The sequence below is a fragment of the Petromyzon marinus genome, chromosome 26, assembly GCF_048934315.1.
Source record: "Petromyzon marinus isolate PM22_M1 ecotype Great Lakes invasive population chromosome 26, UKy_Petmar_22M1.pri1.0, whole genome shotgun sequence".
In the NCBI taxonomy this organism is placed as follows: Eukaryota; Metazoa; Chordata; class Hyperoartia; order Petromyzontiformes; family Petromyzontidae; genus Petromyzon; species Petromyzon marinus.
Genome location: NC_133692.1, coordinates 13024786 through 13051138, shown reverse-complemented (window position 1 = coordinate 13051138; position 26353 = coordinate 13024786). Strand labels below are relative to the sequence as shown.

At 46.7% G+C, this 26353-nt stretch overlaps 1 protein-coding gene across 4 annotated transcripts in view; it reads right to left on the bottom strand.

Moving 5' to 3' along the window:
• Positions 1–26353, bottom strand: part of C26H8orf33 (chromosome 26 C8orf33 homolog) — a 39507-nt gene that overhangs the window by 1582 nt on the left and 11572 nt on the right. For all 4 annotated transcript variants that reach the window (XM_076069950.1, XM_032961336.2, XM_032961341.2 and 1 more), the window contains one exon: positions 15562–15708. In XM_076069950.1, the coding sequence (XP_075926065.1) occupies positions 15562–15708 (147 nt within the window). The remainder of the gene's footprint in view (positions 1–15561; positions 15709–26353) is intronic.

Here is a 26353-nt window from a genome sequence, read left to right as displayed (position 1 = left end):
GCTCCTATGCAGAGAGGGAAAAAAGTATTTGATCACTCATTGTTTTTTTCAGTAAAGTCACGTATGTAGAAATACAATAAAATTATATTTAAAAAAAAACAATCACGACGTTTCGATCACAATGCAAGCGATCTTCATCAGGTGTCAAGAACAAATCACGGAGGTAAATACAACAAAAAGATGAGAGACGAGAATTCAACAAACCTGAAAAAACATTATGTGAAGCACATCCAGTTAGGCAAACAACACAGACACTTCCTGGCGGACCACGAATTTCAGATTGCACATACCAGCATATATAGAATGAAAAATACGAGGTACACGGTCAGTAGAAATACATAAACAAGTCCACCAAGAGGTAAGGAGGGAGGAAAGACGGACAGGGAGGCAGATAGAGAGAGAGGGGGGGGGGCAGAGGGATGAACAGAAGCTTAAATAGGAAATACGGTTGGAGGGGGGGAGGGGCCAGAGCGAGAGCGGCAGCTCAAACACGCACATCTTACATATACAAAACGGCAGCTCAAAAAAGGCCACCTCTTTTAAATACAAAACGGCAGCTCAAAAAAATGACCACCTCTTGTAAATACAAAACGGCAGCTCAAAAAAGGGCACATCTTACACATAATTACAACGGTAACTTCCCCGTAGAAGTGTGATAATAAAGTATTAAAGCTTTCGTGACTGCATAAAATTACTCTGTTTTTTTCAGTAGAGTCACGTATGTAGAAATACAGTTAAATTATATTAAAACAAAAAACAATCACGACGTTTCGATCACAACGCAAGCGATTTTCATCATGTGTCAAAAACAATTTTATTGTATTTCTACATACGTGACTTTACCGAAAATCCAGTGAGTAATTTTATGCAGTCACGAAAGCTTTAATACTTTATTAAGTATTTGATCCCCTGCTGATTTTGTACGTTTGCCCACTGACAAAGAAATGATCAGTCTATATTTTTAATGGTAGGTTTATTTGAACAGTGAGAGACAGAATAACAACAAAAAAATCCAGAAAAACGCATATCAAAAATGTTATAAATTAATTTGCATTTTAACGAGGGAAATAAGCATTTGACCCCTCTGCAAAACATGACTTAGTACTTGGTGGCAAACCCCTTGTTGGCAATCACAGAGGTCAGACGTTTCTTGTAGTTGGCCACCAGGTTTGCACACATCTCAGGAGGGATTTTGTCCCACTTCTCTTTGCAGGCGTTCTCCAAGTCATGAAGGTTTCGAGGCTGACGTTTGGCAACTCGAACCTTCAGCTCCCTCCACAGATTTTCTATGGGATTAAGGTCTGGAGACCGGGTAGTCCACTCCAGGACCTTAATGTGCTTCTTCTTGAGCCACTCCTTTGTTGCCGTGGCCGTGTGTTTTGGGTCATTATGCTGGAATACCCATCCACGACCCATTTTCAATGCCCTGGCTGAGGGAAGGAGGTTCTCACCCAAGATTTGACGGTACATGGCCCCGTCCATCGTCCCTTTGATGCGGTGAAGTTGTCCTGTCCCCTTAGCAGAAAAGCACCCCCAAAGCATAATGTTTCCACCTCCATGTTTGACGGTGGGGATGGTGTTCTTGGGGTCATAGGCAGCATTCCTCCTCCTCCAAACACGGCGAGTTGAGTTGATACCAAAGAGCTCCATTTTGGTCTCACCTGACCACAACACTTTCACCCAGTTGTCCTCTGAATCGTTAAGATGTTCATTGGCAAACTTCAGACGGGCATGTATATGTGCTTTCTTGAGCAGGGAGACCTTGCGGGCGCTGCAGGATTTCAGTCCTTCATGGCGTAGTGTGTTACCAATTACATTATGAGACCTCCTTTGCCAGTAACAAGATATAGTAATAGGTTTTTACCCTTTTAGCTGGCACAAAAACTGACACCTTTATACAAGGGATCATGTTTGCAATAACCACAACACAAGCAGTCAAAAATGCTAACAAAAAGAAACAACTCTGATAATAATATTGGCACTGTCCTTGAATTTGATTGGTCCACACAGGAGACGACTTTTCTTAGAGCCTAGTCTCCACTGGTGTTGGACCAGATGACACCATAAGGCGTACAACTCAAAAACAGCGCATTATCAAAGTATTGAGAGCTCGGGGTAAGCCTTTACATTATGAGACCTCCTTTGCCAGTAACAAGATATAGTAATAGGTTTTTACCCTTTTAGCTGGAGTGGCCTAGCCAGTCTCCAGACCTTAATCCCATAGAAAATCTGTGGAGGGAGCTGAAGGTTCGAGTTGCCAAACGTCAGCCTCGAAACCTTAATGACTTGGAGAAGATCTGCAAAGAGGAGTGGGACAAAATCCCTCCTGAGATGTGTGCAAACCTGGTTGCCAACCACAAGAAACGTCTGACCTCTGTGATTGCCAACAAGGGGTTTGCCACCAAGTACTAAGTCATGTTTTGCAGAGGGGTCAAATACTTATTTCCCTCATTAAAATGCAAATTAATTAATAACATTTTTGACATGCGTTTTTCTGGATTTTTTTTGTTATTCTGTCTCTCACTGTTCAAATAAACCTACCATTAAAATTATAGACTGATAATTTCTTTGTCAGTGGGCAAACGTACAAAATCAGCAGGGGATTAAATACTTTTTCTCTCACTGTACAGCGCGCGCAGGAATCTCGCGGTCAATCGCAAACGGTCGAGACGCTAAGGGGGGGGGGTGCCACCGCTGTGGAATTCACTTCCACTCCGCTGACTTCCAAACCCCTCACCCCCCCATCCCTTTATCACCCCCCCCCATCCCTTTATTCAAATAGCGCCTTGAGACGCGACTTCATTTGAAGGGCTTTTCCTCTTTCTTAAACCCTTTTAATTGAGGTAGGATTTAATCGGCGCGAGCCCTGAGCACATGCGCGTGTGTTTTGTACAGTGCCTTGTGATCTCCGGGTGAAAGGCGCTTTATAAGCGTACGTTATTATCAGTCTTATTATTATTTTTACAATCCCAAGCATCTTTATAAATTAGCACATTAACGTCAATTAAGGAGCGTGTCATCACGCGCACATTGATACGAATGAGCGTGCGGGCGGCAATTTTCCGCCCACTCCTTAGGCGTGCGATGAATGGGTGGTGACGCTCTCGTCAATATTAACTACGAGTGGAGAGAGTGCAGTGCCTGGCAGTGCGGAAGGGCCAAAATACATTCAATACAAAGACTGAAAATGTTATGTTCTTTGTTTATTTCATTACTCCTAAGGCAAAACTTATTATTATTGATAGAACAAATAGCGTGCCCACTTCATTTTAGATACAAATTACTTTCATTTCCTTCCATTCATACGTTCAAGACAACTAATTAGCATTGAAAATACTTAAATTGAACCCAAGAACCCCAAGAACCGTTGTATATTTCCACATGCACGGTAATGCATTAACATAAATTATGCAGCACTTCATCACACATGCACGCGAGTGCGTGCGTGTGGCGGAAGCAGACCCCAGCACAGCGGTGTCTACCTGAGGTAGTACAGGCGGACAGAGACCCCATCACAGCGGTGTCTACCTGAGGTAGTACAGGTGGACACAGACCCCAGTACAGCGGTGTCTACCTGAAGTAGTACAGGCGGACACAGACCCCATCACAGCGGTGTCTACCTGAGGAAGTACAGGCGGACACAGACCCCGTCACAGCGGTGTCTACCTGAGGTAGTACAGGCGGACACAGACCCCAGTACAGCGGTGTCTACCTGAAGTAGTACAGGCAGACACGACCCCATCACAGCGGTGTCTACCTGAGGTAGTACAGGCGGACAGAGACCCCAGCAAAGCGGTGTATACCTGAAGTAGTACAGGCGGACACAGACCCCATCACAGCGGTGTCTACCTGAGGTAGTACAGGCGGACACAGACCCCAACACAGCGGTGTCTACCCAAAGTAGTACAGGCGGACACAGACCCCATCACAGCGGTGTCTACCCAAAGTAGTACAGGCGGACACAGACCCCATCACAGCGGTGTCTGCCTGAAGTAGTACAGGCGGACACAGACCCCATCACAGCGGTGTCTACCTGAGGTAGTACAGGCGGACAGAGACCCCAGCACAGCGGTGGCTACCTGAAGTAGTACAGGCGGACAAAGACCCCATCACAGCGGTGTCTACCTGAGGAAGTACAGGCGGACACAGACCCCATCACAGCGGTGTCTACCTGAGGTAGTACAGGCGGACACAGACCCCAGTACAGCGGTGTCTACCTGAAGTAGTACAGGCAGACACGACCCCATCACAGCGGTGTCTACCCGAGGTAGTACAGGCGGACAGAGACCCCAGCAAAGCGGTGTATACCTGAAGTAGTACAGGCGGACACAGGCCCCATCACAGCGGTGTCTACCTGAGGTAGTACAGGCGGACACAGACCTCAGCACAGCGGTGTCTACCTGAAGTAGTACAGGCGGACACAGGCCCCCATCATAGCAGTGTCTACCTGAGGTAGTACAGGCGGACACAGACCCCATCACAGCGGTGTCTACCTGAAGTAGTACAGGCGGACAGAGACCCCAGCACAGCGGTGTCTACCTGAGGTAGTACAGGCGGACACAGACCCCAGCACAGCGGTGTCTACCTGAAGTAGTACAGGCGGACACAGACCCCATCACACCGGTGTCTACCTGAAGTAGTACAGGCGGACACAGGCCCCATCACAGCGGTGTCTAGCTGAAGTAGTACAGGCGGACACAGACCCCAGCACAGCGGTTTCTACGTGAGGTAGTACAGGCGGACAGAGACCCCAGCATATCGGTGTCTACCTGAAGTAGTACAGGCGGACACAGACCCGATCACAGCGGTGTATACCTGAGGTAGTACAGGCGGACACAGACCCCAGCACAGTGGTGTCTACCTAAAGTAGTACAGTCGGACACAGACCCCATCACAGCGGTGTCTACCTGAGGTAGTACAGGCGACACAGACCCCAACACAGCCGTGTCTACCTGAAGTAGTACAGGCGGACACAGACCCCATCACAGCGGTGTCTACCTGAGGTAGTACAGGCGGACACAGACCCCATCACAGCGGTGTCTACCTGAGGTAGTACAGGCGGACACAGACCCCATCACAGCGGTGTCTACCTGAGGTAGTACAGGCAGACACAGACCCCATCACAGCGGTGTATACCTGAGGTAGTACAGGCGGACACAGACCCCATCACAGCGGTGTCTACCTGAGGAAGTACAGGCGGACACAGACCCCAGCACAGCGGTTTCTACGTGAGGTAGTACAGGCGGACAGAGACCCCAGCATATCGGTGTCTACCTGAAGTAGTACAGGCGGACACAGACCCGATCACAGCGGTGTCTACCTGAAGTAGTACAGGCGGACACAGACCCGATCACAGCGGTGTCTACCTGAAATAGTACAGGCGGACAGAGACCCCATCACAGCGGTGTCTACCTGAGGTAGTACAGGCGGACACAGACCCCAGCACAGCGGTGTCTACCTGAGGTAGTACAGGCGGACACAGACCCCATCACAGCGGTGTCTACCTGAGGTAGTACAGGCGGACACAGACCCCAACACAGCGGTGTCTACCCAAAGTAGTACAGGCGGACACAGACCCCATCACAGCGGTGTCTACCCAAAGTAGTACAGGCGGACACAGACCCCATCACAGCGGTGTCTGCCTGAAGTAGTACAGGCGGACACAGATCCCATCACAGCGGTGTCTACCTGAGGTAGTACAGGCGGACAGAGACCCCAGCACAGCGGTGTCTACCTGAAGTAGTACAGGCGGACAAAGACCCCATCACAGCGGTGTCTACCTGAGGAAGTACAGGCGGACACAGACCCCATCACAGCGGTGTCTACCTGAGGTAGTACAGGCGGACACAGACCCCAGTACAGCGGTGTCTACCTGAAGTAGTACAGGCAAACACGACCCCATCACAGCGGTGTCTACCTGAGGTAGTACAGGCGGACAGAGACCCCAGCAAAGCGGTGTATACCTGAAGTAGTACAGGCGGACACAGGCCCCATCACAGCGGTGTCTACCTGAGGTAGTACAGGCGGACACAGACCTCAGCACAGCGGTGTCTACCTGAAGTAGTACAGGCGGACACAGGCCCCCATCATAGCAGTGTCTACCTGAGGTAGTACAGGCGGACACAGACCCCATCACAGCGGTGTCTACCTGAAGTAGTACAGGCGGACAGAGACCCCAGCACAGCGGTGTCTACCTGAGGTAGTACAGGCGGACACAGACCCCAGCACAGCGGTGTCTACCTGAAGTAGTACAGGCGGACACAGACCCCATCACACCGGTGTCTACCTGAAGTAGTACAGGCGGACACAGGCCCCATCACAGCGGTGTCTAGCTGAAGTAGTACAGGCGGACACAGACCCCAGCACAGCGGTTTCTACGTGAGGTAGTACAGGCGGACAGAGACCCCAGCATATCAGTGTCTACCTGAAGTAGTACAGGCGGACACAGACCCGATCACAGCGGTGTATACCTGAGGTAGTACAGGCGGACACAGACCCCAGCACAGTGGTGTCTACCTAAAGTAGTACAGTCGGACACAGACCCCATCACAGCGGTGTCTACCTGAGGTAGTACAGGCGACACAGACCCCAACACAGCCGTGTCTACCTGAAGTAGTACAGGCGGACACAGACCCCATCACAGCGGTGTCTACCTGAGGTAGTACAGGCGGACACAGACCCCATCACAGCGGTGTCTACCTGAGGTAGTACAGGCGGACACAGACCCCATCACAGCGGTGTCTACCTGAGGTAGTACAGGCAGACACAGACCCCATCACAGCGGTGTATACCTGAGGTAGTACAGGCGGACACAGACCCCATCACAGCGGTGTCTACCTGAGGAAGTACAGGCGGACACAGACCCCAGCACAGCGGTTTCTACGTGAGGTAGTACAGGCGGACAGAGACCCCAGCATATCGGTGTCTACCTGAAGTAGTACAGGCGGACACAGACCCGATCACAGCGGTGTCTACCTGAAGTAGTACAGGCGGACACAGACCCGATCACAGCGGTGTCTACCTGAAATAGTACAGGCGGACAGAGACCCCATCACAGCGGTGTCTACCTGAGGTAGTACAGGCGGACACAGACCCCAGCACAGCGGTGTCTACCTGAGGTAGTACAGGCGGACACAGACCCCAGCACAGCGGTGTCTACCTGAGGTAGTACAGGCGGACACAGACCCCATCATAGCGGTGTCTACCTGAGGTAATACAGGCGGACACAGACCCCATCACAGCGGTGTCTACCTGAGGTAGTACAGGCGGACAGAGACCCCAGCACAGCGGTGTCTACCTGAAGTAGTACAGGCGGACAGAGACCCCATCACAGCCGTGTCTACCTGAAGTAGTACAGGCGGACACAGACCCCATCACAGCGGTGTCTACCTGAAGTAGTACAGGCGGACACAGACCCCAGCACAGCGGTGTCTACCTGAAGTAGTACAGGCGGACACAGACCCCAGCACAGTGGTGTCTACCTGAGGAAGTACAGGCAGACAGAGACCCCAGCACAGTGGGGTCTACCTGAGGTAATACAGGCGGACAGAGACCCCAGCACAGTGGTGTCTACCTGAGGAAGTACAGGCGGACAGAGACCCCAGCACAGGGGTGTCTACCTGAGGGAGGAACTCGGGCAAAGTTTATAAAGCAACGTTCTTAAAAGGTGACTAGAAATTTCGTATAATAATTAAACGAAAGACGAAAAGTCAACATATTGGAATATTTTCTACTGAATTGTAGGGACTCTTTTTTACGTAATTTAGAATGTATTGTATCAACAAAAAGTAAAGAGTGACATGAAAATAACTGAGCTGATGAAATAGCTTACTGAATTGGAATGCTTAAAAATAAACGAAGCTGCCATGGTTGTCTGCGTGCTATAAAAAAACGAATTCGGAACTTTTATGTATAAAGTCATATCGGCAAGACAATAATAGCAGACACAGAAGCAGACGAGGCAGATAAAAGGGGAAGGATAAAAACAGCAGAGACCAAGGTAAAACAAGAAAAAAATACAGGAGGGAGAAAAACAAAAACGTCACAGATGGAAAGAGAATCACAAACCAAAAAAGAACGTGGTGAGAATTTTTACGAGCGAGATGGAGGGTGGTGGCTGGGTGCCTCAGGGGACCGCTGCCCCTTTGGAGAACGGAGCCATCGCCACGGAGATGGGGGGGGAGAGAAGCTGAGTCCGGGGAGCCACCTCCGATAACCTGTTCCGATGACGTACGTGCACGTGCATACGTGTACGTAATCTGTTTTTCTTCCAATTCCGTTCCGATGAGGTACGTCTACGCCGTCAGAACGGAATCGATTCCAAAAGTAATCGCAAGCAAAAAACCACGTGGGAGGGGCATGCGGCACAGTTTTGGCGCTGGCTATTGTAGAGTGTGGCGGTCGTGTCGCTACAGTTCTCCGCGATGAGTAACAACATCTTTATAAACAGCGGCGCTACTACCCCTCTCTAAATAAAATTAACACCCAGCCGCTTTCCCGTTCCGAGGTTCAGCGGCGAACGGGACACCACCACACCCTGCGACTTGCAGATGTCTCAGAACGGAAAAAGGGTTCAACTGGATAATCCAACGAAGTGAGCTCATGGTCTCAGCCCAGTCACCAATGGGTGCACTGAAATCCATCGGATTAATTTTTTTGCACTTAATGTAGGTAATATAATTAGCATTCCGATTAGCACGGTTGGCCACGTACTGTGCAAAAGGAGTTCAACACACATAATTTGGGTTTGACTAACGTGTCAATGTACACACCTCGCGTGGCATAGCATGGTCTGCTCCCAGTGCATTCGAGACAAAATGATCGCTCTGCCCGTTTAGTAACGCAATCTTTTGGGGTCACCCTTTGACCCAGAGCGGTGCACAAACAATGAAAGTTCCAAATGGAAAAATGTATTTTGATCTCGTCACGTGACAAAGATAATAGAATCAGATATTTATTTTTATAGGAGGAATCCGATAAGCTATGAAGCTCTTTTTTCACAGATGTCCAGTAGAGGAACTGAGTAAGAACATTACAACAAACAGTAAAATTGCACCTTAAAATGTAACTATAATACATGGGTAAGGATCAAAGTTACAAATCACATTGGCAATTCAGAATCTGAATGTAAACATAATTAGTATATTTGTAACATAATTAGAATAAGGATAGGGAGGCAAATAGAAATAACATTCAGAAAAAAAAACATGGATACGGAGAAACCCAGATATTTAAAAGAGAGACTGAGATAATAATAATACATTAAATTATTAACGCTTATTTCATTCTTAGATCCCAATATAGCCCATGTATGGAAAGCAGAAACTAAACGGAACCTGTAGGGTGCACAGCCAGAACTGAGGGGGTAAAACGCCAATTCAAAGAGGTGAGTTTTCCAAGACGGACTTTAAACAAAGCTAACGAGTCCAACAGTCTTGTTAGATAATGACGTGATGGCGAAGCGTAAGTTGAACGAGAGACGGAATAAAGAGGACGCGGTTTGAGCGGCGAAGAGAGCTGCTTTAAAGCCGCGTGCCGTGAACCCGGTGACAACGATCAAAGCAAAAAATTGTCTCTCGTTGCGTGGCTGATAAGAGACGAGGCTCTCGATCCGACCATCTCATTTTGGACCCCCGGAGTCAAAAGGTTCTCTCCAGGTTAGACCATCAAACTGAAGAAATCTGAAATGATATAAGGCACGCATACAAATGCGTGGGGACTCGGCAACACCTGAGTCTTATATTGCCCTGTCTCTCCAAAATTAATTGCCCCAGAGTGCTAACACAGGGTGCTTAAAAAAAATTGTTAAAACTTCTGAGAATGATCAACAATACCACAAGAAATGTGCCTCCAGGCTCTGCAGACCACCTGGAGAAGATTCCAGGCATGTGTTGACAATGATGGTGAACAAGTGGAGACATTTGTTATCATTTTAACACGTAGGCTTTCGCGACCAATATTATTCATAATAAAGGTTTTTTGGTTAGATCGCGTTATTTATAAATGTGTCGTAACCTTCCACCACCCGACACGGCCAATCAGCAAAAAAGTGTCACGTTGACAAAAGACAAATAGTTCACTACTTTAGCCCACCAGTGTATTGAAGAGTGAATCCACAACATTTACAGTTTGAGTACAATGTTTCACTGGTAATTACATCCAGCATCATCGGGCAATTCGCCAGAATGGTAAGGCCCTCACTTGCTCCCGGTCTTAAATAGAGCAGCAGGGTGACGTCATCATTTAACTCATTCAGGTGCAGTGATTTGAGGCGGGGGGGGGGTATTGTAATTATATAATCGATTGGTAATCAGTCAATGGTTATGATTAGTAATGAGTTGTAGATTAGTAATTAGTTGTAATGTGTGTTATTGTGATTATATGCTACGTTAGTAATCCGTTAATTAGTATGTGTTTCCCCTATAAGGAATTGCAATATGTATTATTTAATAATACGTTTCCAAGCCGCACTAAGCCTGTAGCTGTCAGAGCGATTAAAGTGATTTCTATTTCTCTCAATTTCAATGGATCCTCTAATTAGTCTTTGCCAGTAATAATTAGTTTAACACAACACTTCAACGTTATCAAAATCAATTGAGTGTCCTTGTTGACAAGCATGTTCTGCCACTGCCGACAGTTGTGTTTGAGATAATTTAATATTTCTTTGGTGCTCTTTTAGTCTTACGCTGATGTTACGTCCCGTCTGTCCAATATAGCATCTGCCAAAAGTAGATATTAGCTGTAACGAAGCAAAAGCCTTAAGAGAGCTCCGTGTAAATAAAGATATCCGTTATTTTTCCATTAATAACGATAGTCCCATAGAATACTCTCTGGTTCTTTCGGTAAAGTCACGTAGATAGAAAAAATAATAAAATGAAAGAAAACACATTTCGGTCAACACACAAGCGTCCATCTTCAGGTGAGAAAAAAATGTACCTGCTGTTGTGGCTTTATATAGGCATGGCAGGGGAGAGGGAAGGGGGGGGAAGGAGTTTGGCTGTGGGAGTTCACAGGGGAGAGGGGGGAGGGTTTGTGGCGTGCAGGGACGGGTGGGGCTAGAGAAATTAGCAAGTAAATGGACTTGTAGTACAAGTCGTAATCGGACCACGACAACCGGGTGGGTGAATGAGGACGACGACACCCGGGTGGGTGAGTAAGGACGACGACAACCGGGTGGGTGAGTGAGGACGACGACGACCGGGTGGGTGAGAGAGGACGACGACAAACGGGTGGGTGAGTGAAAATCACAGCAGTTAAAACTTGACGTAGTTTTTCACATCCTTCCAATGATTGCTCAATCTGAATCCATCTTCTCGATTAAAGTTTTGTCTGTGTTTGTATATCTGGGTGGCTTCATGAACAAATCTCTGAAGGTGGCCCGAGGGTTTGCAGAGCATCTTGGTCTCAGAGAAAACAATGTCATGTGTGCCCACAGCATTGAAACAATGATCCGCCACCGCCAAGGAGTTGGTTATGCCGTGTTTCAAATCCGCTTTGTGATCGCGAACCAGGTCTGTCGCTTCGTTTCACCAATGTAACTCCTGCCGCAGACACAACTCAGTTTATAGACACCATCGCATCCTTCACTGATGGGATCAAATCACGGATTTTGTGTGCCTATATAAAGCCACAACAGCAAATTATTTTTCCTCACATGAAGACAGACGCTTGCATTGCGACCGAAACGTCGTGTTTTCTTTCATTTTATATTTTTTTCTACGTGACTTTACCGAAAGAACCAGAGAGTATGGATTCCTGCAGTCATGAAAGCTTCTAATCCCATATAAGTTAATATAATGCAACACAGCGCAGTCAACACCCTCCCTGGAGTGTGCTGATTATAATTCTAAGTTTACAAGGTTTGTTTCTCTTTCATTTGTACCTGATGATGATTGCTTGCTTTGCAATCGAAACGTCGTTTGATATTATTTTCTATTTCTACGTGACTTTACCGAAAGAACCAAAGAATAATTCCTGCAGTCACGAAAGCGCCAAATCAAGTTTGCACCACCTCTACGGGGAGGTTTTAAGTTTGTTTTTTCCTCTCTCTCTGTGTCTCTGTTGTCTCTCTCTGCTTGTGTGTCTGTCTTTGTGTCTCCATGTCTGTGCCTTGTCTCTCTCCCAAATTTCACACTTAACTTCTAATTTAGCAATCTTTGGAGTGGCGTAATCGACCAGGCCATGTGTTAATTGTGTGTTGACCGACTCTGTGTTGCATTACATTACATTTCCAAATTTTACTAAGTTAGTTTGATTTAGTGTTGCCTTCGTCTCTCTCTGTCTCCCCTCGGTTGTTGCTCTCTCCTCCAGCGTTGTCGGTGGATCTCTCATTGCGGGATCTCCCATTGACATGCTAATTCTTCTAACCCCCCCCTCTCTCTCTGTACCCCCTCTCTAGCTATTTAAGGCCTCGACACAGAGACGTTGTTTCTCTGTGTGCCCATGCGTGTGTCTCTCTCTCTGTGTCTCTGTGTTAACTCTTTCCGCTTGTGTGTCTGTGTATGTGTCTCCGGCTCTGTGTCTTGTCTCTCTCTTGGACGTAATTAACCAGGTAGGGTGTTGACTGTTGTGTCAGTCGACTTTCTGCGCTGTGTTGCATTACATTTCTAAGTTTACTAGGTTTGTTTCTCTCCCATATAAGTGTTAACATTTTTTAAGCACCCTGTATACATCAGAGTCCTCATGTATATTATTTTTGTTGCATTAAGTGCATCATTCGTCTTAACGGTACTTGATAAAGCACTGATATTTTATTCATCAAGGGTTCATGAATAACTAGAAAGTGGTTATGTTAAATGAGCCCACCCAAAAAAGTGCAAACGATTTGGTTTAAATTTAATTAGTGTCTATTCATGCCAAAGCAGTATAAGAAGGCAATTCAAAAAAAGACGACAGCCGATAGTTCCTGGCTACAGATTTGAAAGCAGACAATATTCTTTCACAGCCCTTTCATATCCCACTCGGCGATCCCAGAACCGAGTGAACACTGAAAGTCGGCAAGGTTCAAGGGCTCCGACTCTCCGCTTGAAGATGAACGGACACCTACCGCTTTTAAATGATGTGTAGTGACATACGACGTCACTACTGTGTCGGGACCGTACGAGCGTAGGGACGTATGACATCACGACTGTGTTGGCTCGGTACGGGTGCTGTAGGCGGGTGTCACGGAGGTCGTTTCAGGCCGTGACACTCTGCGTGTACCCAACAGGACACGTGACCGGGCAAAGGGGGGCTCGGGGCCCCAGCTTGGGGGTCACGTGGTTAGGGGCCCAGACCTTCCCGAAGGATCGAGAAGGGGGGAGTGGCCTAGGGCAGAGCTGGAAAAGCCACGGGTGTTATAAGCGGGATGTGAACAGAGAGCTGGGCTGTTCAACCCTGGGATGAAGACGCCATCAGCGGTCCTCGAGTCTCCGATCGTCGTTCGTGACCAGGCAACCCGTCACCTGCCCTGGTCATGCTGTGTAATACTCCCCGAGTGTTAGTGAGATTAGGAACGGTGGTCACCACCCTATGAATAACGTTCTCGTTGGTTGTTATGCGTCAATATATAGTGTTGACTCCAAGTTGAGTGTGCGCCTCAATTGAACCCACTTCAAATGTAATGTGTACGGATAGATAGATACATAGCCAATATGCCCATATAAATGTTGCCAACATGGGCATGCAAATGCTGCTCTCTGGACATCAGCTTCTTTGGGAGATTAAAAAACTCCACGTATATTGCCTTTAAAAGAACACGCATTTTCCATCTCCTACTCATCGTTATTGGTGTAATGATTCAGCAGATTTTTTTGGGAAGAATTAATTATAAAACATGTACTTCATCTATGAGAATTACTCCAAATAACTTCCCCTTTGCACCAGCGCAAATAACATCACCGTTTCACTTACCCTGAATCGCATCACGCCATGCGACACAGCATTTAATTATGTCTGCGTCGTACTAATATATCCTTTTTTTATTATTTCATCCATATTTAGTGTAACGCTACTGGGCAGCACTGAAAAAGGTACTTGTGAACATAGGAAACTTGTCTACAGTGATAGCCCGATTTATGTCTCCCCCATTTATGTCATTTCGCAAATCCGTTGTCGCATGATTATGAACACCGCTACCCGAATAGTGTCACCTCAACCCCTACACGCTCACGTCGCTTACAGCGTCGTCGTCCATTCTGTCTCGTATCCGTCGCTTCTCAGCCTTCAAGTCCACCCACTGCTACCCTGTACACGGAACCGCTTTGTGTGTCCCGTATATAGAAATGTATTATTTATGTACGGTATTTTGGTGATGTTTTATCGTGTACTGTATATTATTGTACCCTGTGTCATTTGTGTTTAAGTTTACTGCTGTACCCTCGTGTTGAGTGCAGTATTTTTAGGAGTGTAAAGTAACGTTGTGGGTACGTCTAGGATGAAGACGTGAGCGTTAACACAGCGCATCACCGTAAAGCCTCCGTTGTCTTTGTTTGGCTCTCCTGGACAAAAATCGCTTCGGTTGACATCGAATCAATATTCGCCACCTGTTTACAAATCTGTATCCACAGGTAGTGGTGGAAAGGCTCAGTAACTGCCTCAGTCTAGACAGTGTGCGCTCAGGTTTGGCTCAAAACTGAGCTGAAGTCGCCAAAGCCGTCAACGCCACCGCACTTCACCAGCTACCTCCACCCTCCACCAGGTCCCCACAGCCGCTGCCTTCCCGAGATTGCCCAGCGGCCCTCCTTCAAAGCAGCCTCCACCCCAGGTTAAGAACCACTGCTTCAAAGTAAGAAGCGCTCGCTGAAACTTTATCCCATTTTGTATTTTCCTCCTGAAAAGGTGGCGTTAATCACCCCCTCGTGCAACACCACCAACGCAGTCCCTTGAACTTTTAATTATTTAATATATTTCATTTTAAGATGAGTTGTGCAGCCAACGTGACCACAGTTACTGAAAGCGATTTTAATAAGCAGGATTGTAAATTTTAAGATGGATCGCCAGGCGAGAGGTTTACGAACGCAATTACCGTACTTAAATTATCGAGCGTATAAAAATGGAGATGTGTTTTCTGGGGGGCCACAGGAGGCACGACGGGGGGTCCTGGTTGCCCGTGTGTCCCGTGGTTGTCGGCAGAAAAAACACACACGGCCAATACCCGCCATTCGCCACTCAGCAGCGGTGACGTCGCCACGGCGCCTGTGCCAGGCCAGGTGCACTTTGAGGCCACGTGAAGTGTCGAAGGCTCGCTGCCGGCAAGAAGTCACGGGACAGACCCAGGTGCCATGGATTGACTGACTGAGATGACTGGCAGATGCACCAGCTATGCTCCCCACTGTGCCAACTTGCTGCGTTTTAACCATGAAACACTACGCGCTGTCTGCTTCACAGTGAGCGTCAAAGATTCCCCAATGTCATTTGAAATGAGTAGGGACAGCATCTACATTAGCAGTCGTACGAAAGAAAAAGGGAAGAAAGAGAATAAGGAGAAGAAGACCAAATAAATGGATTAACATCAGCAACAAATCATCGTCGTTCTCAAGAATGTCGCAAGAGAGGCCGACGGAGGCTGTGTGCTCCCCTCACCGGTCTCCATGCTCCGGATGTGCCTGGCCCTGTCGCTTGCCATCTTCTTGCGGTAGTCACCGAACACGGCCTGCATGACCTGCCGCTTCTTCACCGCCGGGGCCTTCGAGCTGCTCAGCACGCGCAGCGCTCGTGCCGCCTCCTCCGCTGTGCAAACAAAGAGGGGGGAGGGGGTGGAAGTGAAATCAAAACGGTGCACCTTCCCGGCCGCGATTTCCCCCAAACGATCGCCAGCGTCGTCATGGACATATCCTCAGCCAGCAACGCGGTTAGATAAGCAGCGGATAATAACGCCTCCTTCATGTGCGTGTGTCCGTCCCTGTGGGGAGCGGTAGCGTAGCGGTTAGCGCCCTGCACTACGAAGCCGGCGACCCGAGTTCGCTTCCCGCTCGTGGCCCACACCGGTGATGATTATCTGAACCAGTCCTGGACCTCCCTTAGGTCGACTCAGCCTCAAATGAGTACCTGGTGCAGTGTGTAAACATCACCACCGGGGAGACAATGGCGGTTGGGCCTTGCCGCTGGCCACCCACCCCCTCGTGTACCGTGCCAGCCTTCATCGGTGCTCGCTAACAGCACTTGCCCCAACAGTCTGTTAAGGCTACACGGGGGATCTTTGTCTTTCGTCCCTCCGGTAATGAGAGAGGGGACAAACAGACACTGATGATAATTAATTTTTGCGTTATGTACAGGCGGCTCAACCTCCGCTTTATTGACGTCACAAGGCATTCCTGTAAATTATCAGAGCATGTTTGTTTGCATGTTCACCACAAGTACGTGTGGTTAATGCGAACTTGATGCGAACTTGATTCCTTGCTAAATGTTTATATTTGGTATTTGAACACCTTAACACCTGTTTTATTGCCAGAAAGGTTAAAACCTATTCTTATTTTTTCATACATTCCTGTAAAGCCCATGGTGGCAAATCGGATCGTCATAAATCGGAACCCTATATACCGATAAACAGTTGAAACAGTAGAAATGCCACTTGCCGATGTCTTTCATTTCCTTTTATCGGCCGTGTTTAATAACGGGGTTCATGTCATCGGTAAACATCCACAAAAAACACTCGGGGAATAACAATAATCTCCACGCCAAGTGGCGTCGGAAAAACTGGACCGACGGTTCTGTTCAAACGCGTTCGGAGCCGTGTCGGAAAGACGTGTCGTAAATAGAGTCCACATCGTCGTAAATCACGTCAAAGTTCGTAAATCGAGTCCCCCACGTCGTGAATCGAGTCCCGCGCATCGTACATCGATCCATGATGGCATTATACAAACGCCGTGAATGTGGTTCACCCGTAAATAGGACCGTCGCAAACCGAAAGCCTCCTGTATCACATTAGTCTAGATCGAACTAGGACCCTTACCTAACTGTTTATAGCCCCTTACTACTCAACATCGGACAGTTCAACAGCATTGGTTGGTTGCAGCAAACTGCGACAGGACAACTGAAACTATTTGTAGCTTTCGATTTAAAGCTTTCGTGACTGCAATGATTCATCTTCTTTGGTTCTTTCGGTAAAGTCACGTAGAATGAGAATAAAATAATAAATTGATAAAATAAAATAACACAATAATATTCTCACGACGTTTCGGCCACAACACAAGCGGCCTTCATCAGGTGAAGGGGCGAAACTGTCTAGTAGGACAGCGCTGGAGTGAAAGAGCCACGTTAAGATCACGGCCTTTAAGCTGTGTGAGAGGAACAAAGTGCCTTGACAAAGGAATTAGCATATAATTTAGCATTGAAATGGCTGAATGATTAGTTTGTGACTGGTCACAGAAATAGCTATGTTAAAAGTTAAAGCATACACATCCGCAGAGGCACCCATTGTTAAAGGAATTAGCATAGAATTTAGCATTGAAATAGCTAAGTTAAGGCATACACATCCGCAGAGGCACCCCTTGACAATGGAATTAGCATAGAATTTAGCATTGAAATAGCTGAGTGATTAGCTTGTAACTGCTACAGAAATAGCTACGTTAAAGTCAGAGCGAATGTGTATGCTCTGACTTTAACGTAGCTATTTCTGTAGCAGTTACAAGCTAATCACTCAGCTATTTCAATGCTAAATTCTATGCTAATTCCATTGCCAAGGGGTGCCTCTGCGGATGTGTATGCCTTAACTTAGCTATTTCAATGCTAAATTCTATGCTAATTCCTTTAACAATGGGTGCCTCTGCGGATGTGCATGCTTTAACTTTTAACATAGCTATTTCTGTGACCAGTCACAAGCTAATCATTCAGCCATTTCAATGCTAAATTATATGCTAATTCCTTTGTCAAGGCGCTTTGTTCCTCTCACACAACTTAAAGGCCGTGATCTGAACGTGGCTCTTTTACTCCAGCGCTGTCCTACCAGACAGTCTCGCCCCTTCACCTGATGAAGGCCGCTTGTGTTGTGGCCGAAACGTCGTGAGAATATTATTGTGTTATTTTATTTTATCAATTTATTATTTTATTCTCATTCTACGTGACTTTACCGAAAGAACCAAAGAAGATATTTGTAGCTTTAGTTTAGTTGAAACCGGTCCAATCCGGCTGAAATTATGAACTCGCAGAAAGTCGTGCGGCTGATGGAACGTGTATAAATACCTTTCGTTTCACTTGGGCAGCCTGATTTGGGAAGGGGGAAAATTGTCCGCTGATCTATTCTGTTACAACTGAAAGTTTGACTCCCGAGTCACTATCCCACCTATCGAGCGGCACCGATGTTGCCACTGATGAACGGACATCGGATTGAAGTTGATTAATTTTTCTAATTTGATTAAAGACGCACCACCGACAGTTATTGCAGTTTGTAAACAAATGTGGAAAACAAATCTATCATGAGAAACAAATAATAACATGACATCACCATTACCAGCCATTTCTATCCACTGCTGGATAGAGGTTTCCCCCATGCCATCACTAACCCTTCACAGTTCTGCACTGCCCCAAATGCCCTTACACTCCTGCACTTGAAAGCATCGCGGTGCGCGATCGCCCTCTCAATCACGCCGTCTCTACTGTGCCCACATCCCTTCTGCTCGATGTGTCCTGCCCAATGTTTCCTGCCCAATGTGTCCTGCCTGATGTGTCTTGCCTGATGTGTCTTGCTCGATGTATCATGCTCAATGTGTCATGCTCAATGTGACCTCAATGTGCTCTGCCCAATGTACCCTGCTCAATGAGTCCTGCTCGATGTGTCCTGCTCAATGTGTCCTGCACTCGCTAGCACCTTTTCTGCTGTCACTAAAGCTACACCACCACTTTTTAAACCCACTGTCGTCTTATGTCGTCTTATGTACAATTTTATAATCGCTGCAAGAGGCACTTTGGAAAAAAGGCGCTATGTAAATTTCGATAAGATGAAGGTAATTAATTTCGTTCCTCGCCCTGTCCTCTCTCAGCGCAATTCCGACCGTGCACAATCCCCCATGATTATTTTTGCACTTTTCAGCTTCGCTTCCATTTCCCTTTGCCAATCTCCATGCTTCGCCGATCCATAAACCGTAGCAGGTAATTAGCGGTAACCAAAAACGTTTCTGCACGTCAATATGGCGCATTTCATCATCAAGTCCCATGTTTGCCTTCTATTTTGCTTTAAATTAATCCTGAACCGCCTTCAATAACCGCCCGAGCGCTGCGCATATTCTCCCGCGACTTTCCCGGTTGTTGTTCCTCTAACAATAACTGTTTTATTAGTTTTATTCCAGCCGCCATAATTATGACTGCAACTTGCGGAAACGACGACTTCCGGTTTCACGGCGATGTCGCGGTCTCCCGACCCCCGCGGATGCGGCAATGGCACTGCACACACACACACTACCTGCGCAGCGAGGTTTTACACTAACCCAGCAGGGCTCGCCGTGACTCCAATCGCCCTCAATGACAAAGTGAGAGAAGGCCGGCTACCGCATAACGCCACTCGGTGCACGGGGGTAGATTTGCTTCCCCCACGTTAAGCCTAAGTAACAGAGCACACACTGGGGGAAACCCATAATGATGTGCCTTGGAGCTAGAGTCAGGGAAGGCTGTGTTGATAATGAATGGAAGGTTGCTTTTTTTCTTTCTTCCACCACAGAAGATCTAAACTGCTGCACTGGTGTCGATCGATGTTGTTTGGCAACAGAAATAACACCCGATAGTATTTGAGTCGTGCCTTCGTTTCAATCCCCCGCGCGCAATGCACATCTGACCGTCTGTACAACCCCCAACCATAAACAGGCCACGGCTACCTTTATTTCCTCCTCTGTTTCATTGTTTGAGATGGGGAAAATGTCGTTTGACAAGGAGCGTCCAGAGGGCGTCACGCAACGGATACACGGCAAACCCATAACGACGAGTGTACGTGTACACGTAAATGTCACGTATACCATAATAAACATCACACCCAGCCACACACACGTAAATAAATACACAAGTAATTAGATGGTGCACACCTAGCAGAGGATAATGAAATCGTACATATTGTCATGTGCTTTCCAATTGTGCATCCTCCTACAGTTATCTTAAAATAATTTCGCAAACCTGTTGTTAGATTACTTTTGTTACGCTCACGTTAAACTCGATTGCCCCGTAGTTGATTTGCATCGAGCGCCTTTGTTGATTGTCATCGGCAAATCGGAGACGGTTGATATTTCTTCTTCCCGTTTGTATCCGCGCCTTTGCTGCTCCGATCCAATTTTCAGATAAAATCACACAAATTAGAATTGGGAGTCAGGCAAAGGAGATGACGCTCTCACCAGAGTCGTTCACAGGCAACCGTTAAAAGAAGGCTCGGTGCTCGGGCGAGCAGCTCCCAAACTAAACTCTCGAGAGTTCAATTCCTGGTTGGGGGTTAACTCGGCCTCATCATTCCTCCAGGGGGCGATAAAATAGGCACCACTTAAAACAATTAAACAATAAAAAAGAATGTTATTTTACCAAGTAAGGCCCACTGAGCTATGTAGCTCTTTTTCAGAAGCGACCTGGCCACAAATGATATCTTATCACGTGGAAATTTATAGCAGCCAAACACTCTAAACGCGTGATGTTGATTCTAAATGCGGAGGGAAAAACCGGAGGACCCGGAGAAAAATCCACACGACCACGGGGAGAGAGACATGCAAACTCCATATATAAAGCAGGTATTAGTGTCAGGATCAAACCCACAACCTTCTGTATTCCAGGCGAGGTAGTTAACATCTCGCCACCGTGGCACCCCATGATACTGTAAATAACTTGGTGGAGGAAGTCAACAGTGGTTGTCCTACAGATACTCACCCCTGCCACAGGAATGTGTAATTTCCACTCGTGGTTGATGGCTGTAAACGGGAGACGGTCACTGCCTCCATGCTCAAAAAATCACTGACTTTGGTTTTTTACACTCATAGACTCACGTTAATTGCTTTTATCGTCTTCCAATTATTCTCCAATGCAGAGGACTATAACACCTGGAGCGCAATGTTGCACCGCAGCACCAGAACATGCGCCGCCGGGATCACGGCATGCGCAGCGCTCGATGCCGATGGGGCTACAAAACGCACACGGGGGCCAGGGTGAGCTACGCACGAGCAGCACGAGCTTGGTGTGAGCATGCGCTGCCAATATCATTCCGTCCGGGTGAGACAGAATTTACGTGACAATTCATGTCACCGGCTCCACACCGGGACAGTGACGTGGCCTATCTAGTTGTTTAAGGGTGCTTTATAAATGTAAATTAGTATAGTATTATTCAATTGTCACTCTAACTGTGAATGCGCCCGGGAGAGATTTGTTTAAGGGTTCGGCGGGAAGGGGGCTCGCGGCTCTGAGCCAGCGCGCAATACGAGTTAAATTGGGTCCACAACGCTTTCAATTCTCAAATGTTTGTACATTTAAAGCCTTAAATTGAATTAAAGTGGCTCAAATACAAAACAAAAAGGGGGGGCGGGGGGGGCGAGCTCTTTAAACTCCGGACTAATGAGCTACAGTTCAGCCCGAATATCCAAAGCTTTAGAAAAAAATATTCCCTGCGTAAGTGCGCCACCTGGTGGCGTCCAGGGATTATGCCTGACTACGACTCAAATTGCCCCCAAAGGTCCGAACTGCAATCACCTCAACGTCTTTGTGCGCAGTTGAATGTGGATGTCATGCTAAGCACGACCAGAGGCCGAGTAAAGTAAAAAAAAATACAGAGTACGTGCGGCGGGGAGCTCGTGACCTTGAGTCGATTACGTTTCATTGAACACCGGCGGTTCAGAAAGGCAAAGCCCAACGGCAAAACCCGGTGGGCATGGAACCAGACCCGGCGAGTGAATTGAGGGCCTCGACTCGGCAAGCAACGATTCGACCCAACACGCCGACTTGTCACGACCCAGCATTGTAAATCAAATCGATAATTACAGTAAAACCTTGGATTGCGAGTAACTTGTCTGCGAGTGTTTTGCAAGACGTGCAAAATATTAAAATAAATATTAATTTGATAAACGAGCGAGGTCTTGCAATACGAGTAGTACGTATACGCTTTGTCTGCCGAGCGTCACGTGATGACAACTGATATACGAGTGCTTTGATATACGAGTGCTTTGGATTACAAACTCGTTTCCGGAACGAATTATGCTCGCAATCGAAGGTTTTACTGTAGTTTGTTTCTGACTTGTTTCTACCGGATAATTTTCTTTTACAGTTTCCAAAAGGTATCCCATAGATATAACTGCTCAACGCGAGCTCTCAGTGTTCTGATACTTGCATTGTCTTTCTGCTGTTTGCCTTTTGGCGTTCTCTGGTTTGACACTGGTGAGACTAGGCCATAAAGAAGGCTGCCTCTGATGTAGGCCAATCAGTTTCAAAGACAATGGATATATTATAAGAGCATATTTGTGTGCATGTTCACCAGAAGCACGTGTGGTTAATGCAGACTTGATTCCTTGCAAAATGTTTATGTTTGGTGTTTGAGCATCTTAACACCTCCTCATTTATTGCCAGAAAGGGAAAAAACTATTCTTATTTTTCATCGTTGACTGTTTCAATCACCAAATCAGCCTAAACATTTACATACAATTTGCATAAACTATAATCGATCTACTGCCACTCACCCAATTTGATACAAGTACCACGAGAAGAATAATAATAATGTAGTTTCATTTATGAATTACTGCGTTGTTAAGCACCTAATATTTACACAATTAACAATTTATGAATCGCTGCATTGGAACGCACCCACGATTTACACAACTGACAAATTATTTCGTACAATGCTGTTGCTGCTGCGTTGGCAGTGACGCAACGGGGGTGGGGGGGGGGGCAAAATGAATGAAAAAAAAACCTCAACACATTCGTCAATCGCAAGGTGGCTATTGTGGAAAATAAGTATACAATAGGGTGACGTTTCGGGTATCGACCCTTGTGTACTAAGATGGGCCGTTGACAAATGTGCTGATATCTTTCATAGGTACACACGCGATGAGTCTTGTGTCTTTGGCCAATTGACAGATTCCTCCAATCTATGGTGAACAATAGCATGGAGGGCAGAAGTGCTGAGCCTGACATCGGCCTAATGGAAAACCGAGTCAACTTGTGGTATGTGATATCAAAAAAACTATTTGCGCTGCACAAGTGAATTCCCATGCCACAACAAAAGTAATTACCAACCAAGGAGAATGCTGTAGAGATAAAAAAATACATTCTCGGTGAGTGTATCGGTAAAAAAAAACATCGTAAAGTTTGTATCCCTGGCGTGAGTAGTAATGAGATGTGCTACTGTGTGACTCGTCAGGCTCACCCACAGGCAATAAATTACAAGTGGTTGTTTTACAATCACCGGCAGACATTTACGGTGATGCATGCTTAAATTAACACTGCGTTAGAATGGATGCTTATATGATATGCCTATTGTGGGCTAGGATCATTTTCCACTCAACTTTCGCTCGCATGGCTTATTAATGAACCTTCTAATGAGACTGTCTAAATCACCACATCCAATACGTAACTTATATCTTTGTAATAAAAAAAATATTCGAAGCAGAGTATCTGAAACTCAATACTACAAGGTATCAATACAAATCTGCTTCTTTCATGCGCACAATACGAGCAAGGCAGGACGTGAGAATAATTTACAATGCCCGTGATGTTGCGAGCTCCAGTTAAATTACATTTCCCACGATGCGGTGCCAAAAAATAAAAACACAGGTGAGGTATGATGCATATCGGTACTGACAGGGGCAAGGATACAGCACATGCGGAGAAACGGGTGTTTGTGAAAGCAAATGATTCTCCCACATCGTGATGGCCCCTACAGAGCTCGCTCGTATATTAACGTGCTACAGCCAATTATCAATTATGACACCGCGCGATTTATCTGGCTGCTGCTTCCAAAATTATCCGGCGGTCCCCGGGCCAATCCGGCGAAACTGGCAAAAAGCGTTCCAAAGGCTGTAAACCAGTCTGGCGATTGGCACCATGTGTGACAAAAAAGTAGACATGCTTGATTTCAGTGTCAAATTCTACACAGCCCTATTATCACCCCATGCAGAGTCTTCGAAATTGGAGTGGTAAGTACAGTACAGTGAATACAGTAACTTTTAGTAGAGGGAAATTTATTTCTGTCTACTTGTATGTTTATTCATGCAAATTTCACACAGCAAACAAATGCAAAACACGAACAAAAAACGTATGCACAACACCTAAAAACATAATTCTATCCAAGAAAGTGCAGAAAATAAGCTACTTTAAATAACGATGATTCGTGATTATCTGGCGTTTTTGAAAATCCGGCGTCCCCTTCCTCTCCCCCCGCTGAAGCCACCAGATAATCGGTGATCTCCTGTCTTTTCTTATGATACTCGTTTATCCAGAGAGCCTCACCTATTCTTCTTTCAAGGAGGGCCCCTGGCAAGTTTTTGAAATGGGAGGTGGTGGTGGTTTGGGGGTGACAATTTGCTTCGTTCCCCAACCAAGTCATTTACACGAGTAATTTTTGCACACAATGGCATGGCCCTACTATTCTTCTTTTTCACACAATGGCCTGACTCTACTACTCTTCTTTTTCACACAATGTCAAGACTCTACTATGCTTTCACACAATGGCATGACTCTACTACTCTTCTTTTTCACACAATAGCATGGCTCTACTACTTTTCTTTTGCACACAATAGCACCACCCGACACAGACAATTAAGTATACAAAACATGCCATTTCGTTACTAGTTCAGCACTCACCCGGTGTGTTGGAGAATAAAATGTTGGCTATATAGGCCTTTTTCCAAAATGTATATTAATAATAAAATTTGCCGATATACTTATTTAATAGTAACCGAAATAAATAACAAACCCAGCCTCACAGCAAACAGCAGATGGAGATCGTAAAAAGGCCGCAATAAATAAATAATCCCGGGGCAAAGGAAGGTTAGCGACTATCTCCCACATCTCCAGATGGCCAAAGAACAGTTCACAAATAAATACCTAGAATCAGAGACACAGAGCACAGGGCAAACAAACATTATAACTGATATTTTTTTTCTTCACGGAAAAAGTTAAAGCTTGGCTATAAAAACAAGTCTATATTAGTGGCTTTATTATTACTTATTTTATTTCACCCTTATTCAACTCACGTGTTTGTTTCTTATTGTATCTTCTATCTACATGACTTTACCAAGAAAACCAAAGTACATGAGTTCCGCAATCACGAAAGCTTAAGTCCAAACTAAGCTATATATCCAACCTCCGGATAGTGGAAATAACTTGCGAATAAACACCGACCCATAGCGACACGGACTGAGAACAAAGCTTAGCAAAGCCCAGAATCATGGTGGTAACATCTAAATGGTACATTACAAATCTTGGTTAAACATAAACCAAATAATAATCACAAGAGATTAGACCTGGGGTAATTCAGTAGAGGTACAAGAAATAGGTCTAACACACAAAGACCAGATAAAGTATTCCATGAAATCAGAGCCTCCTGGCCGCCTTTGCCTTCCCGCAGCACGAGAAAGGAATGTAACACCAGAGCAGGGAAATTACACTTGTTGCAAGGGGGAGCAATGTGTATCCCACGGATGAAGGGATGGCTTGAGGAGGGGACAGTGATCAATGTAATAAAATGACACACACACGGACACAACAACAACCGCCATTCACCACTAAGTGGCGGTGACGTCACCACGACGCTTGTGCCAGGCTATGTGCACCCTGAGGCCACGTGAAGTGTCGAACGCCCGCTGGCAGGTGGTCACGGGGCAGACCCAGGTGCCACGGGTCGACTGACTGAGATGACTGGCTGATGCACCACCTGTGCCCCCTTCTGTGCCAACCTGCTGTGTTTAGCCACCCGGCGCTCCGCTCGTTGTTGTGAGCATCGCTCCTCCGCCCTCCGTTGTTGTTGGAAGGTGACTACCTCCAACTGCCCAGTAGCATCCTTCACGAGCCTCCTCCACAGAGGGCGATCTTGACACCGCTGGTACCAGTCATCAGCAAGTCCACTCAGCTCCACGTCCTCCCGTACCACATCACTCCATCTCCTCTCTAGGCCGTGCCGCGCCCGTTTAGCCCCCTCGATCCGGCCGAACAAAAGCTGTTTTGGCATGTGGTGGCTGGGCATGCGGGCTACATGACCCAGCCATCGCAGCCTTGCCCGCCGGAGGAACTCACCGATGGGACCTTGCCCAGATCTTTCAAGGATTTGTGAGCTCCTCACACAATCCAGTCTGGTTAAACCCAGGATGGATCGTAGGCAGGCCAGCCTAAATGTTTCTAACCGGCGAAGATGTTCCATTAGGGGGGTTCACGTTTCGCAAGCGTAGAGAAGGGAGGGAATGACCGTGGCCGAGAAGACCTGAAGCTTAGT